Source organism: Candoia aspera, chromosome 5 (assembly GCF_035149785.1).
Source record: "Candoia aspera isolate rCanAsp1 chromosome 5, rCanAsp1.hap2, whole genome shotgun sequence".
Classification (NCBI taxonomy): domain Eukaryota; kingdom Metazoa; phylum Chordata; class Lepidosauria; order Squamata; family Boidae; genus Candoia; species Candoia aspera.
In genome coordinates, this window is record NC_086157.1 from 81,129,315 (window position 1) to 81,149,997 (window position 20,683).

Here is a 20,683-nt window from a genome sequence, read left to right on the forward strand (position 1 = left end):
TAGGCAGGCATAGGATCATCAGGTACATTTTCTGCAGGAGAAGAACTATCTTTCCATGGACAAAATGTTGCTATAAGAAAGTTAGGAAAATGTTCTTCTATTACTGGAGAATCCCAATCTTGATAAATTCCTGCAAGTAAAGAAGTAATAATTCTGCATTTTTTTCATTTAAAGCAAACACACAGATTGCATAAACAGCATAAATCTATACAATGAAGGATATGCAAATTACAAAGGAGAAACATGATTATATTCAAAAACGTCATGGAAATTAACAAGGGGCATATTATAAATCTTTTATTCTGTAAAATCTGGAAAAAATAAGTTGCTTGTTCTTCTATCTTATTTTACAAGAATATTTCATAATAAATTTAGTTGGCTTCGGGCTCCTTTTAAAAATAAATATTCTAAAAAAACTGAAAAAAAGAAACAACCAGTCTCAATAATTTGTTCAACTAAGGATGACAGCCTTCGTTTTGCTCTGCATTAGTTAACATTACTTTACATGTAAATACATGAAGTGCAAAATTTTAAAAGCTTGGATATAAATACTAATGTTTTTATACATATTTCAGTCTTTGAGTCAGTTACCATGGTAAATCAACGAAGAAAGGAAATGTTAAATTTGGGATATGTAGCATTTTATATACAGTTGGCTAGTGCACTATTGCGCTGGCAAGGAAAAAAAAATAAAGATGACAAAGAATGCATATTTTAAGTGTTTGCTTTCTTGAAGTCATATCTCAACTGACTGATTATTATGTTTATACATGCAAGAAATTTATACCACAAGCTTTTTCCACTTCATAAATCCTTCATGAGATAATATTATATTCATTTCAAAGATGAAGAATTATGGTTGAGATGTCATTGAGGCTGAAATGTTGTACTCACCTGAGAATAAATACTGTTGAAAGCAGGAATTACTTTTGAGGAGATATGTATAGGGTTCAGAAACAATAAAAGGTAGTACTGTTATGTTTTGTTTTGTTTTTTAAAAAACTGCCACCATATGTGGTAAAGTCCACTAATTTAGATTATTCCAAAAGGATGCTTAAAAGAAACCCACATAAAATAGAGCCATCATTTGCTATTATGGTTGATAGTTTATTTAGTTATTATTTATTTATAAAATAACAGGGGTGCTAACAACACATTAGTAACAATACAAAAAAAAATATCAAGAGAAGTGTTGTATGACTGATTATTATGTGCCTCAGTTCAGTGTTAAATCTTAGTGACTACATAGATAGTTTCCAGAATGATCTGTTCCCAGCCCGGTCCTGTTGGTCTTTTGATGGTCCACACATTGCTGCTGTAACTGAATCTTGTAATCTTGCTGCTGTTTGTCCTCTTTTTCTCTCTATTTCCACATTTTCCAGCATTATAAATTTCTCTGAAGAGCTAGGTCTTCACATAATGTGTCCAAAGTATGATACTTTGAGCCTGGTTATTTGTGCCTCAAGTAAGAACTCTAGGTTGATGTGTTTGATGATTCACTTGTTTGTTTTCTTGGTATCCACAGTATCCTCAGAAGTCTGCTCCAACCTCTCCAATTCCAAAGCTTCAATACTTTTTCTATCATGCTTTACTTCCATAAAGTATCTCATGAAAAACCATTTGCCTGCATGATTCTGGTCTTTGTAGTTATAGACACATCACAGCATCTTTTCCAAAGCCTTCATTGCTACTTTAACAAGTACAAGTCTGTGGTGTATTTCTTGATGGCTGGTTCCTTCATTGCTGATTTTTGATCCTAAAAAGCAGAAGCTATCCACTATTTCAATATCTTCATTGTATAGGTTGCTGTACCTGTTGTCATTAATTTGGTGTTCTTTATATTTAATCTTAGTCTCTTTTTTTTCACTGTAGTCCTTGATTTTCATTACTAGAGCTTCCTTGCTCTCTCCCTTAAATTTCTCTAGCTCGACTATCCAATCTTCATCCAGCATTTCAATAGAAATCCTGACCTCACTCTTAGAAAAAAAATGTTTCTATAGCTGTTAAATTCCTTGGTTTCATCCATGACATCCCCAGTCAGATGACACATTTTAGACCTCATATTTTCCACAATGTCCTGAATGTCTTGCATGAAGACTTGGTAGGAGTCAGAAAGAATGTTTAAAATCTTGGTGGAAGTCAGAGAAAATCTGTTTAAAATCCTCCATGTCTCAAGCAGTAGATTATGGTGCCCCCTAGGAGCTTAACCAGCAAAAGTCAAAGATGTGAAAGAATTCCAGAATGTGTTTACACAAGCAAAAGTGAGATATGCAGACAGTTCCCCAGAGAAAGTAGAAGCAGAAAGCTGAAGATTCAAATCAGCCAATTCAACCTGTAGGGAAATGCTAATATCTTCAAATTTAGTACAAAAATAATAACAGGGAGAAAAGTATTTACTCTCAATCCTCCTTAATATTTAGAGGGAAAACAAAGTCCAAAACTTAATTAAAAAAAAAAAGTAATCCCCAAAATAACAATAAGCACCAAGAGAACCAGCTTCTCCTTACTGTAGAAAGCCTCTCTTAGGGTATGTCTATGTAAAAGAATTGGATGATTTAGAAATGGGGTGGCCGGTCTTAGTGTCCCTTTAAGGCTACAGTGTGGCTTGAAAAATGGTGACATCCCTGCCTCCCAGCTAAGCTCTTATCAGTCTAATGTGAAACACTGTTTGCGATCTTCTGGCTGCAAGCAGCCATCTGGAGGACAGATGGGGTGATTCCTGGTGTTTTCCTTTTTCTGGAAAACACTCCTGGGCTTCAGGAAAACCTGCCTGAGCCTGAAAAAACTGCCTGTTGTCAGCTCTGCCTGCTGAGCCCACGGGCACAGCTGTTCAGTCTGCCATGTCCCCATCAGAAGCGCCTCCCCCCCGCCCCCGATGTAAGTTTCAAGTTAGCAGCAGTGGAAGAGGACCATTGCCTGTTTGTCATGCCTGTTGCTTGTGCATGTACCTGTGACACAGTTTGCTAGATAGGCCTTTCATTTGATCTAACAAAACTTTTATGTTCTTAGTGTTTCACGAATCTAGTTTTCTATAGAAGATTACTTTAAAAAAAAAATTGGCTCAGAGGTTAAAAGTTGTAGCAATTATACATGTCCTATCCTGGACTTCTTATTTGATTGTCTAGGTTCCACTTGGCTATGGTTAGTTGTTTATCATTAGTAGTAGTCATACTACATAGTTATTTTAATGCAAAACAGAAACAAAAACTCTAACACACATAATATTCAAAACCACCACAAATAATAACAAAATAAAGCACAGCAAATTATTGTTTACATTTAAAAAGTCATACAACTGAAAGTTTAAACAACTTTACCCTTGACCATGTAGGATCATATTGTCTAGTCCTTCATTGTGTTAATGAATAAAAAAAACAGTTTAAAAGCTAAGCGTACTCACAATTCATCTATTCAGTCTTGGGTATCTAATGCTCAAATGTTTTTCCAAGAATACAAAACAATCTTTTTGCAATACTGTGTTGCATCTAGCAGGGGCTTAGAGCAGTATTCAGTCTATCAAAACCACCAATATTGTGGCTTAATACAGAAATGTGTGGTTGAGGATCTGTTACTTAAATAGGTTTTCTTGAGCTATTAATACAATTCTCTGCCAATCCTGACAGGAGCAAGATACCCTTGCAGATGCAGAAGAACGATGTGATTTACTGATTAAATCCAAGATTCAGCTGGAAGCCAAAGTTAAAGAACTGACTGAACGGGTAGAAGATGAAGAAGAGATGAACTCTGAGCTGACATCTAAGAAGAGAAAACTAGAGGATGAATGTTCTGAGCTGAAGAAAGACATTGATGACCTTGAAATTACTTTGGCAAAAGTTGAGAAAGAAAAACATGCTACAGAAAATAAGGTACTTTTAATAATATATTATTTTTTACAACAACAACAACAAAAAACCCTGGTCTAACTCTATAATGATAACGTGTAAAACATTGCATATTGGAATAAATTATACTTAACTTGATTGATATGCTGAACAATCAGGAAAGGGATATTTGAATGGTGGTGGAAAACTTAATGAAAATGCCAAGCCAGTGTTGGTTCCTCTGAAGAAAACTAAATTTCAAAGTAAAATGAATCAAAAATAAAATGCCCACAGTTTGAACCAAGGCTCAGAAAGCTGCAACTTCTCAGTGGGAAAAGGTTACAACAGTTGGAGTTTTTGGACTAGAAAAAAAAAAAGGCATAGTGGGGAGAACGAATGCAATAACACAACCTCGTAAAATTGTACTTCCTGTGCTGAAAGTGGACAGAGAAAATAACATTAAATCTTCACTATGTCCAGTGAAATTGAATACTTTAGATTTTTTTGATGACATATGTAGTTCCACATATATGGACTTTGCTAACTCAAGGTCTAATAACTTTTCAGCAAAAAGGCAGGGATGGGACAGCATCTATATAAATTGCATGAATTCCACCTCTTATTTTGTCATCCTGATAAGAAGCAATCGATGTCTATAGAAGCAATCTATAATTCTGTTATTTCCTGTTAGCAGTTGCATGAACAAATGCAGTATCTGACTATTTGTCAGCAACTCTGCATGATAGTTCTTCATTTTATTTATTTATTTATTTATTTGTGTGTGTGTGTGTGTGTGTGTGTGTAGCCAACATTTATTTCATGGAATGTGAAATAACGTACATCCAGACTTGCACAGAGGATACGATATACACCATCACATTGTCAGTGTTGCAAATTGTTATGCAGGTTATTTTCAGCAACCTATTTTTTTACCTGGATATGGAACTTTCTTTGCTCCAATACTCTAAGCCCAGGTTTTTCAAACTGTGTTCTTCACTGCAAAAAACTTGATGAAGTTCCATGAGAGACTAAAATTCAGTTGAACACAACCTATTTTCAATCACCAGAGCTTTGCCCATGATAAGGAGTTCTAGGATTTATTTATTTTTTTAACAAATAGATTCCACAGCGGAAAACACTTCCTCTAAGGTATTTTCATTCCTTTTTCATCTGATGGGATGTCTATGATTCAGTTTACGTGAATGCATACTCAAAAAGGGCAGCTTTGTTTGTTTGCTTTGTATGAATCAGAAGCACATTATCTATATATTGTAGGTTACTTTTCACAAACAATGGTAAAAAAACATTTGAATTACGATGCCTCTGCAAGGAACTCTTGTCTTTTATATCTACTTCCAATTCATTCTTCAGGTTAAAAACCTAACAGAAGAAATGGCAGCACTGGATGAAACCATCAGCAAACTTACAAAAGAAAAGAAATCTTTACAGGAAGCTCATCAACAGGCCTTGGATGACCTGCAAGTAGAAGAAGATAAAGTCAATACTCTGAGCAAGGCCAAAGTGAAACTGGAGCAACAAGTAGATGATGTATGTTTGTTTTTTGTTGTTCATTTACCTAGGTTAAGCTTCCCCAACTGGTGCCTCCTAGATACAGTGCAGTACAACTCTCATCATTGTTGGTTAATATTGCCATGTTGACTGGGAATGGTGAGAACCGTTATCCAATGGATCTAGAAGTCTCCTTCTTTGATAAAATTGGGCATCTTAATTGATTGGTTGGTTTTTGACAAGTAATAGATTTGATTGTCTTACCATAGATGTCAGACTTATTTGAATGAAAGTAGATCTATTACTCAGCTTCTCGGTAGAAAGAGAAGATATTCAGTTGCTAGACAGGTATATAGCTGGGAAGGAAATGAGGACAGTTTTTTTTTTCTTTGCTGGTTTTCTAATACTTTCATTATCAAGTTCCTTTTAATGAAAGAGAAGCATATGGGCCTAATTAGAAAAATGGTTCTATGTTAGGTTAAGTCATTATGTTAATTATGTTAATTCATCATGTTCATGAGGTCTCTGCCCCTGCCCTCTGGAATATCATCCCCCTGGAGGTTTGTCAGGCCATGACTTTGCAATCATTGAAAAAGCTCTAAAACTGTGGTTTTTCAAACTTGCCAGTTGTGGATGGATGTTTGATATTTAAATGTATCCTTTTCCCCAGTGTGCTGTACTTGCCTGTGTGGATGGATGGATGGATGGGTGGGTGGGTGGGTGGGTGGGTGGGTGGATGGATACATGCTGTTTTTTTTTTCCTATATGGCATCTATAACCTTTGATTTTGGCAGTCTATAAATCTAAATAATACACAGATAAATAAATAATGTAGCCAGGGTTTATTTAACCATTGTTCATTGATTAAACCACAATTGGCTGAATTTACACATTACATTAAGCCAAAAATTTCAACAACAATGGCTTAATGTGAAGTATGAACACACATGGTGATTCAATTCTCACATCATGCTAAACCACAAGTAATAGTTTACAAACTACAGTGGCTAAACTCACACAGCATGCTAAACAAAACCAAACAATCCATATTATGTCTTAGCAAGATGTGGGACTACAGTTTGTCTATACTTTAGTACAGCTTGCAGAACCGAATGTAAGGTACTGTCAGAATTCATAGTCCCTTGAGGCCTTAAAATATCGAGTGTTCTCATCTACCCTTTTATGTCTGTAGCTTGAAGGCTCTCTGGAACAAGAAAAGAAAGTGAGGATGGATCTGGAAAGAGCCAAACGAAAACTGGAAGGAGACTTGAAGCTGACTCAAGAAAGTGTCATGGATTTAGAGAATGATAAGCTGCAACTGGAAGAAAAGTTAAAGAAGTAAGGTTGTTTAAGTCTTTTAATAGTTCAATTCGATATGGTAAAATAGAGAAAGGCAATCCAATGTGTTTAACCACAATTTCCAAATCCCTTGCCCCTCACAATTCGCCATGCTAGCTGGGGCTGGTGATAGTTGGAGTCCCACACATCTAGAAGGGACCTGCCGTTTTGGTACAAACAGTTTGGGTCCCCTTTACATTCACTTCTAAACATGAAAAGTAAGTACCAATTATATGAAAGAATTCCACCATACCCAGGCTTGTAGTATAAACTGCGGGGCACTTGGACTCCCTGCATTTTTTGGTTCAGGGAAAGCATCCAAAAACTGAAGGTTTGCCAGTCTCCTGGGGTTTTGCCATATGTGTCTGGTGGGTATGTTTGGCTTAGTAAGTCAACACTCCTCATAACAGAAATGGGATTGTTTGGGAGGGAAGTGTAGAGAATTGATAGCTAATAAGATTTTTAAAAAGAAGGGTCAGGGGAATGATTCCTACCTACAAAGTTACCTTGGGAGCTTTTAAATTTTACACCTCAATAATAAGAGGCAGCAAGACAAAACAAAGCTTCTGTGCTGCAGGATTCTAGCTCATCCGATCTGCTGCAGTTTCTTTCATTACAGCAAATTGGCTTTGACAGGCAGATTAAAATGTAGCATGAAGTATACTCACCACCTTCACCCAACAACAGTTCTTAAAGGTACAATATCTATGGCTTGCTTAGTTTGCAAATCAGGAGACAAGAGGTGATTTTTTTTCAGCTTTGCATTAACAACTAGCTGTTTCTTAAAAATCTTGATGAATAGCAGTAATGGTGGCCATTGCTTCTGAAACTGTATTTCTGCTTAGAAAGCAATAAATCTATGCTGATGAATCATTGTCTTATATTTCACCACAACTAAACATCTATTGCATTAACAGGAAAGAGTTTGAAATCAGTCAAATGAACTCTAAAATTGAAGATGAACAGGCCATAGTGATGCAGCTCCAAAAAAAGATAAAAGAGCTTCAGGTAAATAATTAGTGATGCTTAGTTCCTCCCACCATCAAGCTGGTAATTATTTATTTATTTATAATTTATAAATTGTGACTCTGGGTGGCTCACTGCTTAAAAACAAAGTGTATTAGAGGAAAAAAAAACTGTACCAAGGGAACAAATATGTAATAATAATAATAGTTGTTGTTGCTGTTTATTAGATGTGTACACCACCAAACTCCCAGCAACTCTTATCTACATAAGTCAATCCAGGTGGATACCCCAATGCATCCTAAGGCCTGGAGAGAAAGTTTGGGTCTTCAAGGCTCATTTAAATAACAGCAGAGTCCAAACTGTTCAAATCTCTGGGTGATGCTATTCCAGATGGCAGGGAACATGACAGAAAAGGCTCGCTCAGAGTGGATTCTAGCCACTTCAGATGCCTAGAATACTTCTCATAATGGCCCTGTAGATGTTCTCCAGCAGAAGGTAGATCTGTTTAAATGGGGCTGATGACAAGCTATCTGCAGACATGATAATAATGCAACCTCTAATGTAGACTCTTATATATATCTGGTTGTATTCACTCTTCATCTTTCCTCAGTGGCACTTTAGGGCATCTTTTCGAAGGAGATCCATCTTTTCTGTTGTTTCATCTTCAGGATCTCCTTTGAAAATAATGGGCCCCACCTTTGGATCAACAATGGTATATCTCGATATAGTTTCTGAGCAGCTTTCAATCTGAATTTCTGGCAATTAGAGCCATCCATGTATGAAAGGTTTTGCTGGATTCAATTAGAGAACACCTTATTCAGTTCCATGTTTTCCACAGAAAACACCCAGATCAATTTTCTGTACTCTGGTCCTGCTAGATAAGTTGGGAGTCCAGTTTAAAGAATTTCTAAAGCTTATGCTGTTTGAAAATTCTGGGAGTTGTAGATCTGGAGGATGTCATGTTGGTGGTCTAGATAGAGCTTCTCCACGTGCTGTCTTCCCACAGCTAGAGGTTCCAACTACTACTGATAGACTATCCTTTCATGAATTTATCTAGTTTTCTTTTAAATCCATCAAATGTTGAAAGGGGTTTTGGACTTCATATGATTTCGATTCCTTCTCTTATTTACCTTGTCTTCCTCTTCCTTTACAGAGGGTTTAATGCTTTTAAAGTCAAACCTATAAAAATGAAAATGCCTAAGTGGTGAAATTAAATAAGAAGGCTGCACCATCAGAATACCTGTTGCCCTTGTATAGTCATTTCTACAACCCGGCTATAAATGCAAATCAGAATCAGTTATCATTCCCTATGCCCAGCACTCACACATTCATCCAAAGCCTGAACAAAAATGATAGGTGTGTTATAAATAATATACACAACTTGTGAGCCTGTATCTAATTCTTCATTTCAGATCTTTAGAACAGGAGATGCAAACTGGGACCACAGCCCACAGCCTTCCCCTCTCACCTGCCCAAATCTCTGTTTTGCAGAGAGCTTCCTCTGATTGTAACAACTGTATGATTTTCTGCCATTTTGAGTCAGGAAACACATTAAAACTCTAGGGTAAGTCCTCAAATAGGTTTAATATAGCCTTTTAAAAAGAAACTCCATCAAATTCATCCCTTAATCTCAGGAAACCAAAAATTATAGCTTATCCATTTATATCATTGTTCGGCAGCCTTTGGGCTCCTCACAGATCTAAATGGCTGTCTGTCACCCCTGCTTTAAAAGATGTGTAGGTATACTTCCTGTGAGGGGAATGAGAATCATGCTTATTCCCTCCACAGTAGGTATACCTATATAAACACTCTCCAACACACATAAAACTTCATTGAGTTTTATTTTGTAAGATTTTTTCAGAGAAACTATTGATCGCTTGAGGACAGCAGGTTTGAAATCTCCTTCTTGAACTGTAGGAAATCCTACTAATAGGCAGAACTTAGTTGTTGGATTGGCAGTCATAAAGACAACAGGAGACACTTGGAAAGAAAGATATATGAGAGAAAGTGGAGGGGGAAAAAAAGAATATCCTTAGCAAAAACAAAAACATCTCTCCCAATACCCTTGATTATAAGTATATACTGTAGGGGATGGTGAGTTACTCACAGAATAAGACTGTACCTCAGAGGAAGACAACATGAACAGTGTTGATGTGTGACATCAATACTGCATTTGTACAGAAGCAAAACTCTTCCAGGAATGAAAATACTGCCCTTAGCTATTGATCCATGGAGACTTCATGATCATCTTGCTTTAACAGCTGCCAAAATTAGTTTTCATTTCTCTTTGGAGGGGAGGTTATGGGGAGTGCCATTAATAAAGCTGCAACTTGCTCATTGCCCAGAAGTAGAATGTGTGGCTAAACCGCTTTGACAGTTCTAGTTCAGAGTCAAAACATGGAAAAGAACCACAAAAAGGGCCTTAGAATTCACTGCTTTGCTTAATTTTAAAGGGGCATAAGACCCTCTTGGTTTGAAAAATATATTTACCACATCCATCAAAGTTTGCTTTCATATGCTGGGATTTTTGCATCTCAGCTAACTTAGAGCAATTCTATGCATAGTTACAATAAACCCTGCAAAGTTCAACAGAGTATTCCAAATAAATTCAAATAGAACTGCAGTCTGATGTCATGTGAAAATGGTGCAAAACTACCTTTCCAGACAGGTGGAATTATGATAAATTCACCATGTATTCAGAATGCATACTGGACACTTACCCTTATTTTTATGTCTCTGTGATTTCCCCCCATCCAATTATATGCTGAACTGCAATTCTTGTCATCCCAGTAATAATGCTATCTGGGGATGATAGAATTTAGATATCTAGGACTCATTATGCTGGGCTGTTTTTAGCTCTACGATTAACGTTCCTAGTAATGCAGAGATATTATCCTGTATTTTTTTTCCTGCTGGTTTTCATCTAGTCTGATCACAGATTTTGTGTTTTACAAATTATGATAAAGGAACAGATGAATTCAGAGGAAATTTCAGGGATGGTGTATGGTATACTTGCACTTATTTAACTGAGAGGTGGTCAACAGAGCTCTATGAATCCTGCCATTTTACTGTGCAATCAGTGACCAGCAGCCTCCCAAGCTGCACACATACCAATAAATCCATTATGAAGGAGTCACCTCCCAGGACTTTTTGAGTAGTAGTGTACTGTCAAGGCTAAGAGGGAGTCTTGCCCTTAATAGATTGTTGAAGGATTTCTCCTTCCTTTCAAGCCACTAACTTGGTTTAGAATTTTGAAAGACCTGAAGCTCAAATTCGTATTCATGTAGGTGAAGGGAGAACTCTGAATAAGAGAGTTGGGCTTAACATTCAGGTTATGTATACAGTTTGTAGCACATATAAGTGGAATACGTAAGGATTACACTCTTACATAGGAGTTTGTTTTATTTGTTTGTTTTAATCTGTCTGATAGGCCCGTATAGAGGAGCTGGAAGAAGAACTGGAGGCAGAAAGGGCTGCTCGAGCAAAAGTGGAGAAGCAGAGATCCGATCTGGCCCGAGAACTAGAAGAGCTGAGTGAGCGGCTAGAGGAAGCTGGGGGTGCTACTTCAGCACAGCTGGAGATGAACAAGAAACGGGAGGCAGAGTTCCTCAAACTACGACGGGACCTCGAAGAAGCCACTTTGCATTATGAAGCTACGGCAGCTACACTAAGGAAGAAGCATGCAGACAGCATGGCAGAGCTTGGGGAGCAGGTTGACAATTTGCAGAGAGTCAAACAAAAACTGGAGAAAGAGAAAAGTGAGCTGAAGTTAGAGTTGGATGATCTATCATCCAACATGGAGCAGCTGGTCAAGGGAAAGGTAAAACCTGTCAACGTAACGTGAAAAATTGGATGGGGATCAGAACAGTTTCAAGTCATCTTGGGATATAACTTTTTTTTTTACTTCCTGGTCTAATCCTTCCATCAGGGATGTCAGCAGGAGGGTCAAAAAGGTCAAGGTGTTGCCAGAACTATGTAATCAAAGCCCTACCCCTTTTTTATGTGTGTCGTGATGCAGGTAAAAAAGGAAGGGACTTTGATCACATTGTTGTGGCCTCTATGTTGACTTTTTTGACCCCCCCCCATGGACATGCCTGCTCCTAACCATTTGTTTCAAGAAATATTATCCTATATCAAAGCTAACACATACAAAACACATACATATATATACATATATACAGAGAGAGAATTTACTGCTTCTTATTACCAACCAAAACTCTTTAATTTTAGCAGAGTGGTGAGGAACAGTTCAATGCAGAGGTAGACAACTTGGTGCCCAGCATGTTTTGTAGTTTATTTTCCATTTGTCCTGGCCAGCTTGGCCAACAGAAAGCAATTGTTGGAGTTGTAATCCAAAATATATGGACAGGACGAGGTTGCCTAGTCATACTTTAAAACATAGTACTGAATTTGCACATCATTAGCAGAATTATATGACTTGCCCCTCACCTTTTCCAGTAGAACTGTGAAAAAACTGCATGTGGTTACATCAATGCATGTGATTAAGGAAAGTCTGGAAACCCTTTCTTAGAACTCCTATTTCTCTATCGATTCTGAGGCATCAATATCTATTGTACAAGTAGTTCTTGTTTAGCAACCACAATTGGGACCTGAAACTTGGTCATTAAGTGAAGCTGTCACTGAATGAAACCGAACTGTGCTTACAAACTTACTTCAGCTTTCCTTGCTTTACAGACTTGTGAAGATCATAAATGCAAGGATTGGTTGCAAAGATGTTTTTTCATCACCATCGTAACTGGCTAAATGAGGACTACCTATATTAAGAAAAATAGCAACCACTGATTGCTTTGACAATTTCTGAATTCATTTACAGAAATCTAAAGCTAGTACCTTTTATGGACTTTGGCAGGAGTGGGTGACAGTTTTTTGTAAGATCACATCATGATCTTCAGAAAAACTTCTATTTTACTTTTCTTTAATAATAAGTGATGTGTGGAAGAATTGTAAAATATTCCTACAGGGTTCCCCCCCCCCCACTAGTGACAGGAGTTTCTAAAAGAATGTCTAAGGCTCAGAGAAGCATACTATTGTCTAAATAAGATTTTTCATCTCATGAATTCAGTCAAATAATTCAAATCTGATTGATTCCTTTTCATATGCCATCCATATATATTCCTATGTGCTTATGTGTGTGTTTTGGTGATATAACTCCAGTAAAGTATTAATTATAGGAAATAAAGTTTTGGTTGATATATAGATATAGATGAAGCAAATTTTTTGGTATATGTTGAGAAAGAACAAAAGGTTATCTTTGTAGTTGGAAATGTAAAAATCTTGAAATCATATCATTATAGATTTTAGCATTTTGAACGTGTAGGTTTTGACTATTCCCAAGAATAAGCTGATTTATATTAGATAATAACAATTTTAAAAGTAATCTAGGCAGATTTTTGTTCCTTCAGTTAAGTAGTTATTGGTATGCTATTTTAATTTATTCCGACCAAATTTTACAGTTTTCGGGGTCTATAGGTTCATGGGTGGCTGAATTATAATTTCTGTTTGGATTTTCATTCCCTTCCTACTTACAGTAAGTTTGTTCCATCGCTTTAGGCAAATGCAGAGAAACTCTGTCGTACTTTTGAAGATCATCTCAGTGAGGCCAAGACAAAAGTAGATGAAATGACCCGGTTGGTAAATGATCTCACTGCGCAAAAAGGGAAGCTGCAAGTTGAGAATGGTAAGAGATTGGACAGTGCTATACAACACTTAATTATTGCATTATATCTTGCTTTTTTTCTGAGAACTCAAGACATCACTCCTCAGTTTATTTTAACCACCCTGTGCAGTGACAGATTCAGCCAAGAGAGAATGACTGGCTCGCCTGTGAGTTCTATGGTTGAGTGGAGATCTGAATCTAAATCTCCTCTATCCAAGTACAACAGATATGTGGATTTCCACTCCCCCCAGCATACTGGCTAGGGGAATTCTGGGAGCTGAAGTCAAGATATCTTTAAGTTGCTGAACTGGAGAAACACTGCTCTATGCATTCACCGGAGGACTGGTGAAATGTTGTATTTGTTGAGTGAGCAAGAAGTGCAATCCAAACTCTAATAAAGCAGGGTTCCTTCCAGATTGCACATCAAATGCAAATGAAGCACAAATGCAAATGAAGTGCTGTATAGATTTCTGCTTGAATGTGAGCAAAAGACTAGGGCCAGCATTACTATGGGACAGCATTAGGACTATTAGTTGAAGCTTCTGTTTAGCTGAGCATCTGGAGAGGGGCACAATCTACTTTGCTTACCATACACACTCTGTTGCTAATTGAAATTCAGCTTTTCAAACTGATCCCTATATATATATATATATATATATATATACATACATACATACATACATACATATACATACATACACACACACACACACACATACATACACACACACACACACACACATACATACACATGCATGCATACATACATATGCATGCATGCATACATACATACACATGCATGAATGCATGCATGCATGCAAATAAAGCAAAAAAAAAAATGTTTGGCCAGACTGCCTGAACAGCAGCCCACTTGTCTATTGGAGAAGTACTTTTCATTCGAGTGTTTAATCATTTTTAGAGAAAAATACTATTCAAAACAAGAATTTATTGAATACCCATATTTCTTTAATGTCCACAAAGCAGATATATAGATTCAAAAGCATTTGGCTCAGAAAAAGGATTTGCTCTTTGAATCCTGGACATCAATGTGTGAATTTATATACTGGTTTTCAATTAAGGATACCAAACAGAACTACCAAGCCAGGCTTCCACTCCTTTATTTCTAGTGACTAGGAAAGTTTCTACATGCAACAATTAAACTTTGTTTGCAGTATTCTTCTGCTATTTTTTTTAGTGTTCTTTCAATATTCATACAAAGTAGAAGCCAGTAGATAGCGTTTGTAATGAGATTGAATATCCTGGCTAGCACAGCTATTGTATTTGCATTATGCATTAACCTGAAACTTCACTTCTCAAGTGTAAAAATATCATGTATCTTTTCAGTCCCACACCATGTAATTTGTCTTTTTCCCCTTTACTTTCACTGTGACCAGAGGACTTCTTGGATCCCTAATATAACTCCAATTTTGGCAAAGTGTGACCCACTTTACAAATGTTTTGTAGCAAAGAATACCCACTTTACTCTCTCAGGCCATCCCATGGTGTCTGAAGGACAATCTTACTTTCATATAATCAGAACTGATAGAATATTTGCCTCGAGTAGCAAAATACATTCCATCCTGCTTCCCTGTCACAAAAAGCGAATGCTCATTATTGTTTTTGATGCCCCTCTGGCAGGTGAATTTACAAGACTGCTAGAAGAAAAAGAATCACTTATCAACCAACTTTCTCGAGGGAAGCTGTCTTTCACTCAACAAATAGATGAACTTAAAAGGCAGCTAGAGGAAGAGACTAAGGTAATGCTTTCATTAGGAATCCTGACATGATTTTGAGACAGCCAGGAAAACATTCTTATTTTAATATCTTTTCTGTAAATAGGTACAGAATCACATATCTCATGTCAGTGCAATGGAACGGCACTGATTTGCATGAGAGGGCAAATTTGCCCATGCAAATCAAGATTTGTGTAAAATATAGAATGGGATTATAAATCCAGAGTCAAGGTTGTGGTTGCTATTATGGATTGAGTGAGCTAAAGTGATGTAACTAATGAGAATATTAAGTCTGAAATGTGAAACCCAAACTGGGAATCCATCACAGGAACTTGCTAGTTACAGTTTCAGTTGTAGCTCCTTTTTCTGCTACAGAATGTGCTAATTCCAGCTCTCTTGTCCCACAGTCCAAGAATGCTTTGGCCCATGCTCTGCAGGCTGCCCGCCATGACTGTGACCTCCTGCGTGAGCAGTTTGAGGAGGAACAAGAAGCTAAGACTGAGTTGCAGAGGGCACTTTCTAAAGGGAATGCAGAAGTAGCACAATGGAGAACTAAATATGAAACTGATGCAATCCAAAGAACTGAAGAGCTGGAAGATGCCAAGTAAGACACATCACAGTTACTGGTTATCTTTTCACTATATCCTTTTATAAACTGGGATGAATAGGTGGAAAAGAAAAGTAGAACCTAGTGTTGAAACTGCAGCAGAAAACTCAAAAGCAGTCTTATGTTACATAGAATGAGTCACCAGAAAGAACTTTGGGGCAAATCAGAACTGACTTCTGAGGTTGACTGGTCTCAGAAGTCCCTGAAATCTGCACTGGCCATTTGCTGCAAATATATGCCATAGCTGATGGTATTGGAAATATTTTTTGTCAATATATAATAAACAACTGAACTGGCATTAACTGAAAAGTACATTGTTTGGTTTTTGTAAAAGAACATTTGTGATAGATTAATATAGTATGTATATCTGCTGTTAGGAAAAAGTTGGCAGCTCGTCTCCAGGAGGCAGAGGAAGCCATTGAGGCAGCCAATGCCAAATGCTCATCTCTGGAGAAGACAAAACACCGACTGCAGAATGAATTGGAGGACATAATGATTGACTTGGAAAAGGCCAACTCAGCTGCAGGAGTTCTGGACAAGAAACAGCGTAATTTTGACAGGATTATTGCAGAATGGAAACAGAAGTATGAGGAGTCCCAAGCAGAGCTCGAGGGTGCCCAGAAGGAGTCTAGAAGCCTCAGTACAGAATTATTTAAGCTGAAGAATGCATATGAAGAAAGCCTAGACAGTATGGAGACATTAAAAAGAGAAAACAAGAATCTCCAAGGTAGGTCATTGTTACCAAGAATACTGCAGGGAGTCAAGAATAATTTGTATTAGGAGCTGGGAGGCCTTGTCCCACAAAGATACATAGCAATTTGTGTGCTTGAAAGGAGGGTGAATAAAAGTCTGCTTCAGTGATTCATGAAGTTCCAGGTGTGATCTGGACTTACAGTATTGGTCTGGAACTTCACCTCTAGAGTACCACAAAGAACTTTCAAGTCAGAGGCAGTTACTTCCAGAAAACCACTAGAGTATCCCTAAAAAGTCTGACTTCCCATGAAATAGAATGCTCTGGAATTCACCAGATACATTCAGTTCCAGAAATGGTAAGGTTCACAGATAGATAATATAAAGCTATGGGTAAATGATACTGATTTATCAAAACAAGGGGAACACAGTGTCCACAGATACTGGACTGGGGAGGATGCCCCAAAGCATAGAAAAGCATGGCACAGAAGATATAACTATTGTCACTGATACAACCCAGTGTTAAATAACCCCACGTCCCTCTTTATAGATGAATGGATATAGCATTTTTTCCATGTTTATGACCTAAGTCAGTTCATAATGCAATACTCTTCAAAACAGCAGTATACTAACATTGTATGTTCAGTACTTCCTTGTGGTTTATGTCCTCTAACTGTAGTATAGCATCTCCTTTTCATCAAAAACAACAGTATGGCCATTCAAATATCACATGATTCCCTGGAAGCTGTTTTAATTGACAGAACTGGGAGATTCTTTTTTGCTCTGCCTTGTACGAACCAGTGATGCACTATGACATATTCAATATCTTTCAGCTTTGATGGCTGGTAACACACACACACGCACACAAATGTGCACACATACACAGGCCCACACACATCGGTTTACAAGAAATGGAGGGGACTTCAGATCCTTATATTCGGTTATCATTAAAAAAAAATTCTTCCAGAGGAAATTGTAGATCTAACTGACCAGATCAGTGAAGGAAACAAGAACCTTCATGAGATAGAGAAAATGAAGAAACAGACTGAGCAAGAAAAAGCGGAAGTCCAGTTAGCCCTGGAAGAAGCTGAGGTAAGATAAAGATTTGGAAAAAGAATGTGTTTTTATAGGTGTCTCCAGAGGGGCAAGAGAGGGCAAGTGCTGAAACATATCATGATGTCTTGAAGCAAACTCTCCCCCTTACATATTTCTGCATGATAGCATGGCGCATGTATGAAAGGGTGCAGCTTGCATCATGACATCATGATGCACACATTATTTTTGAATTATCAATTTTGAATAATTGAATTAGGAATTTATGCTTATGTGTGCTTTTGACATTGTAATTATTGTATGATGTGTTCCTTCAAACAAAAGAAAATAGAAAAAAGCAGTTTACCTATAAGGGCGGCAACCACCTCTTGTGTCAGGTGACTAAAGATACAGCTCATAGTTAAAGTATTGTATAAGAGCTTTTTTGCTATGAGCGTTTGGGATGTATTTCTCAAATATTTGCAGCAAAGATCTTGAAAAACCCAACTGGCTAGCTAATAGTGTTAGATATAGATTCTAAAATCCTTGACTTCTTTAAAATGTACCAAAAGTGGCAAATTGGCTTCTCCAAATGCAGTTTTTATGCCATTGCTAAAGTTCCTTCACGAAAAAGAATATTGAACATGCTTGTAAGGAAGGGTGTGTGTGTGTGTGTGTGTGTGTGTGTAGATATTGCTGAACTACAATTCTCAGAAGCCTCATCCAGCATGAGAAATAGTGAGAGATCTTAGAAGCTTTAGTTCAGCAGCATTGCAATTTTCCTATCATTACTGCTGCCCACCTAACCAGTGGGGAACAGACTAGTGATATCATGTAACCTGGCCTATATTCTCCTACTAGAATGGCTTATGGAACCATTTCTCAAAACCATTTCTTTGTGGTACCTAAAACAAGCTTGTGTGACTCCCCACCCCCATCCCAGCATAAAACTAATGAGTTCATTGGTGTTAGGGTTGGGCTATAAATAAATACAGATAGTCCTCATTTAGCAACCACAATTGGGACTGGCAACTCAGTTGTTAAGCAAAGCAGTTGCTAAGTGAAAAGTCATGTGACTGCGACTGTGCTTACAATTTTACTTCAGCTTTCCTTTGCTTTACAATGTCAGAAGGATATGATCCGAAACAGCCAGGTGAGCCCAAACGGCAGGACAGGTTTCTGGAACTCAACTTATGAGGAAGCTGGGTAAAAGAGCAAATCATATAGCCCTTTTAATGATGGGAAAGTTGCAATGCTGCTGAACTAAAGCTTCCAGGATCTCTCACTATGTCCTTTGGAATGCTCACCTTGGTGCTGGGATAATTGGCAAGAAGAGAATTGATGTTTGTACTTACTTTCATTGGAGAGGAAGGGATTACAAAAGAGTAAGGAGGCACACAATGGCGAATACAAATCAAAAGGAATGTGCGGGCACGGCTGTTTGCTTCGTGAGCGGCTTAGGAGGCAAAAAAGCCTTTAGTGTGAAACTGATTAGGGTCTTGTCAATTTCAGGCAGCAGCTGCAAGCCCAGGAGTGTTCTAATCTAATTAAGGTCACAGAGCTGAGCTTGTTAACTTGCAGTTAGCACTTCTCAGGGATGTGCTGCCAGCAGAGATAAACAGCTGAGGAAGAGATAGATAGTTTAGGCAATCACTCTGCTCTGGGGGTGGGAGAAAAAATGACTCAGAGTGTACTAACTGAGTGTAATGGGGAACATGTGACCGAGAAAGATGCTGCAAAGGTCGAAAATGCAGGCATTGGTTGAAAAGTTACTTTTTATCACTGTTCTAACTGCGAATGGTTCTTGAGGCTGTCACAAAATGAAGACTACCTGTATACCATTGTAATAATTAACTTTTAATCTGTACATCATGGGATTCTCAAACTTTACAATAAAGCAACTGCCCTTTGCAAAGCCTAATTGTGGAACAAGGCTCAGAGTGAGTTTTAAGCATGCAATTAAAAATGACAACAATGACTCCACTCTGGGGCTTCCTGATCTACAGTTTGAGAACAACTGTCTTATGAGATAGTGGGTACTTCCACAAGAAAATGGACTGAGCTGCAGTCATTCCAAAACTGGTTATTTGAGCCAATTAGTGCAACTATGCTGTTGAGGAGATAAGATTCATTTAGTGGCTGACTAGGAGCAAATCCCTGCAACTGCTGGCTCTGGTACAGTGCCTCCCTCCTGTACCAAAGCCAGCAGAATATCTTGTTGCCCCCTCAGCATGTCCTTACCACACACCCAGAATGCATTGGTGCAGGTCTGCTGCCCATAGAGCTTTAGTGCATGTTACTCTGAAGTCAGCGATTGGTGGTTCTCCTCAGCACCATTCAACATTATGTATCATATAAAAAAGCTCCTCCAATTGCTATACAGAACACTCCACTTTTTTTTAAAGCCATCCTGCTCTTGACCAGTTAGCTGAATTCAGGATAACCCAGCAAAAATACTCTTTCCCACACTGCAGTGTACCCACCGTTTCAATAGACCTTGCAAAGGCTCCCCTTCTTTGGCCAAATTTCTAACCCCCCAAGCACAAGCATGCATAGGGTCTTCTCGTGCTGAGTGATTGTCCTTATGTATACAGAGGAACCTCTGTGGTTGGGTGGCTGTTGTGATGATGGCAAGATAAAGCAAACAAAAAAGAAAACTCAGAAGAAACACAAGACCTGAGTTCTTTCAGATACTCTTTCCCATGTATCTATGTATGTATGTATTCAAATTTCTATTACTGCCCATCTCCCCCCAACGTTTACATGAAGCAGAGATAGGCTAGTCAGGTTTAGGGATATGCCAGTCTCTTTCTGGACTGGTCAAATGTTTGGCCAACTCACTTAGAAAATGAAAAGTGTCTGTGGGAGTTGGGATGCAGTCAAAACAAGGTCAAGGTGTAGAATAAGAAGTCAAGAACCCCATGGAAGAGACAGTTGCTCAGGAAACCAGCAGAACCAATTGGAGCCACAACAAAGCTGATACAGAGCACATCATTTCAGCTTGCCTCCCCCAAGTTAGTTAGTTAGTTAATTAGTTAGTTAGTTAGTTATTTTATATTTCAAATTTTGTCACCGCCCATCTCACTCAAAGAGCAACTTTGGACAGTTATCAACAGGCCCTACATTGCCTATATGCAGAGTCTTGAGGCATGATTATAAGGAAAATATCACTTCTAGAGCAGAACACCACAGACTATCTTCAACTGTGGACATGCAGAGGTATGAGGATGTACATATATTCTGAAGCCAGTGGAAGGGTGTGCTCTCACTGGGAGGATGTGGCCATGGTTATGCAGGTTGTGTAAAGCCA

General features: G+C 38.0%; 1 protein-coding gene across 3 annotated transcripts in view; it reads left to right on the plus strand.

Moving 5' to 3' along the window:
• The window catches only part of MYH15 (myosin heavy chain 15), an 84,154-nt gene that overhangs the window by 41,494 nt on the left and 21,977 nt on the right, over positions 1-20,683 (plus strand). For all 3 annotated transcript variants that reach the window (XM_063305574.1, XM_063305575.1, XM_063305573.1), the window contains 10 exons: positions 3,624-3,866; positions 5,193-5,369; positions 6,523-6,668; positions 7,586-7,676; positions 11,065-11,454; positions 13,206-13,332; positions 14,950-15,068; positions 15,452-15,648; positions 16,029-16,378; positions 17,309-17,433. In XM_063305574.1, coding sequence (XP_063161644.1) covers positions 3,624-3,866; positions 5,193-5,369; positions 6,523-6,668; positions 7,586-7,676; positions 11,065-11,454; positions 13,206-13,332; positions 14,950-15,068; positions 15,452-15,648; positions 16,029-16,378; positions 17,309-17,433 — 1,965 coding nt within the window. The remainder of the gene's footprint in view (positions 1-3,623; positions 3,867-5,192; positions 5,370-6,522; positions 6,669-7,585; positions 7,677-11,064; positions 11,455-13,205; positions 13,333-14,949; positions 15,069-15,451; positions 15,649-16,028; positions 16,379-17,308; positions 17,434-20,683) is intronic.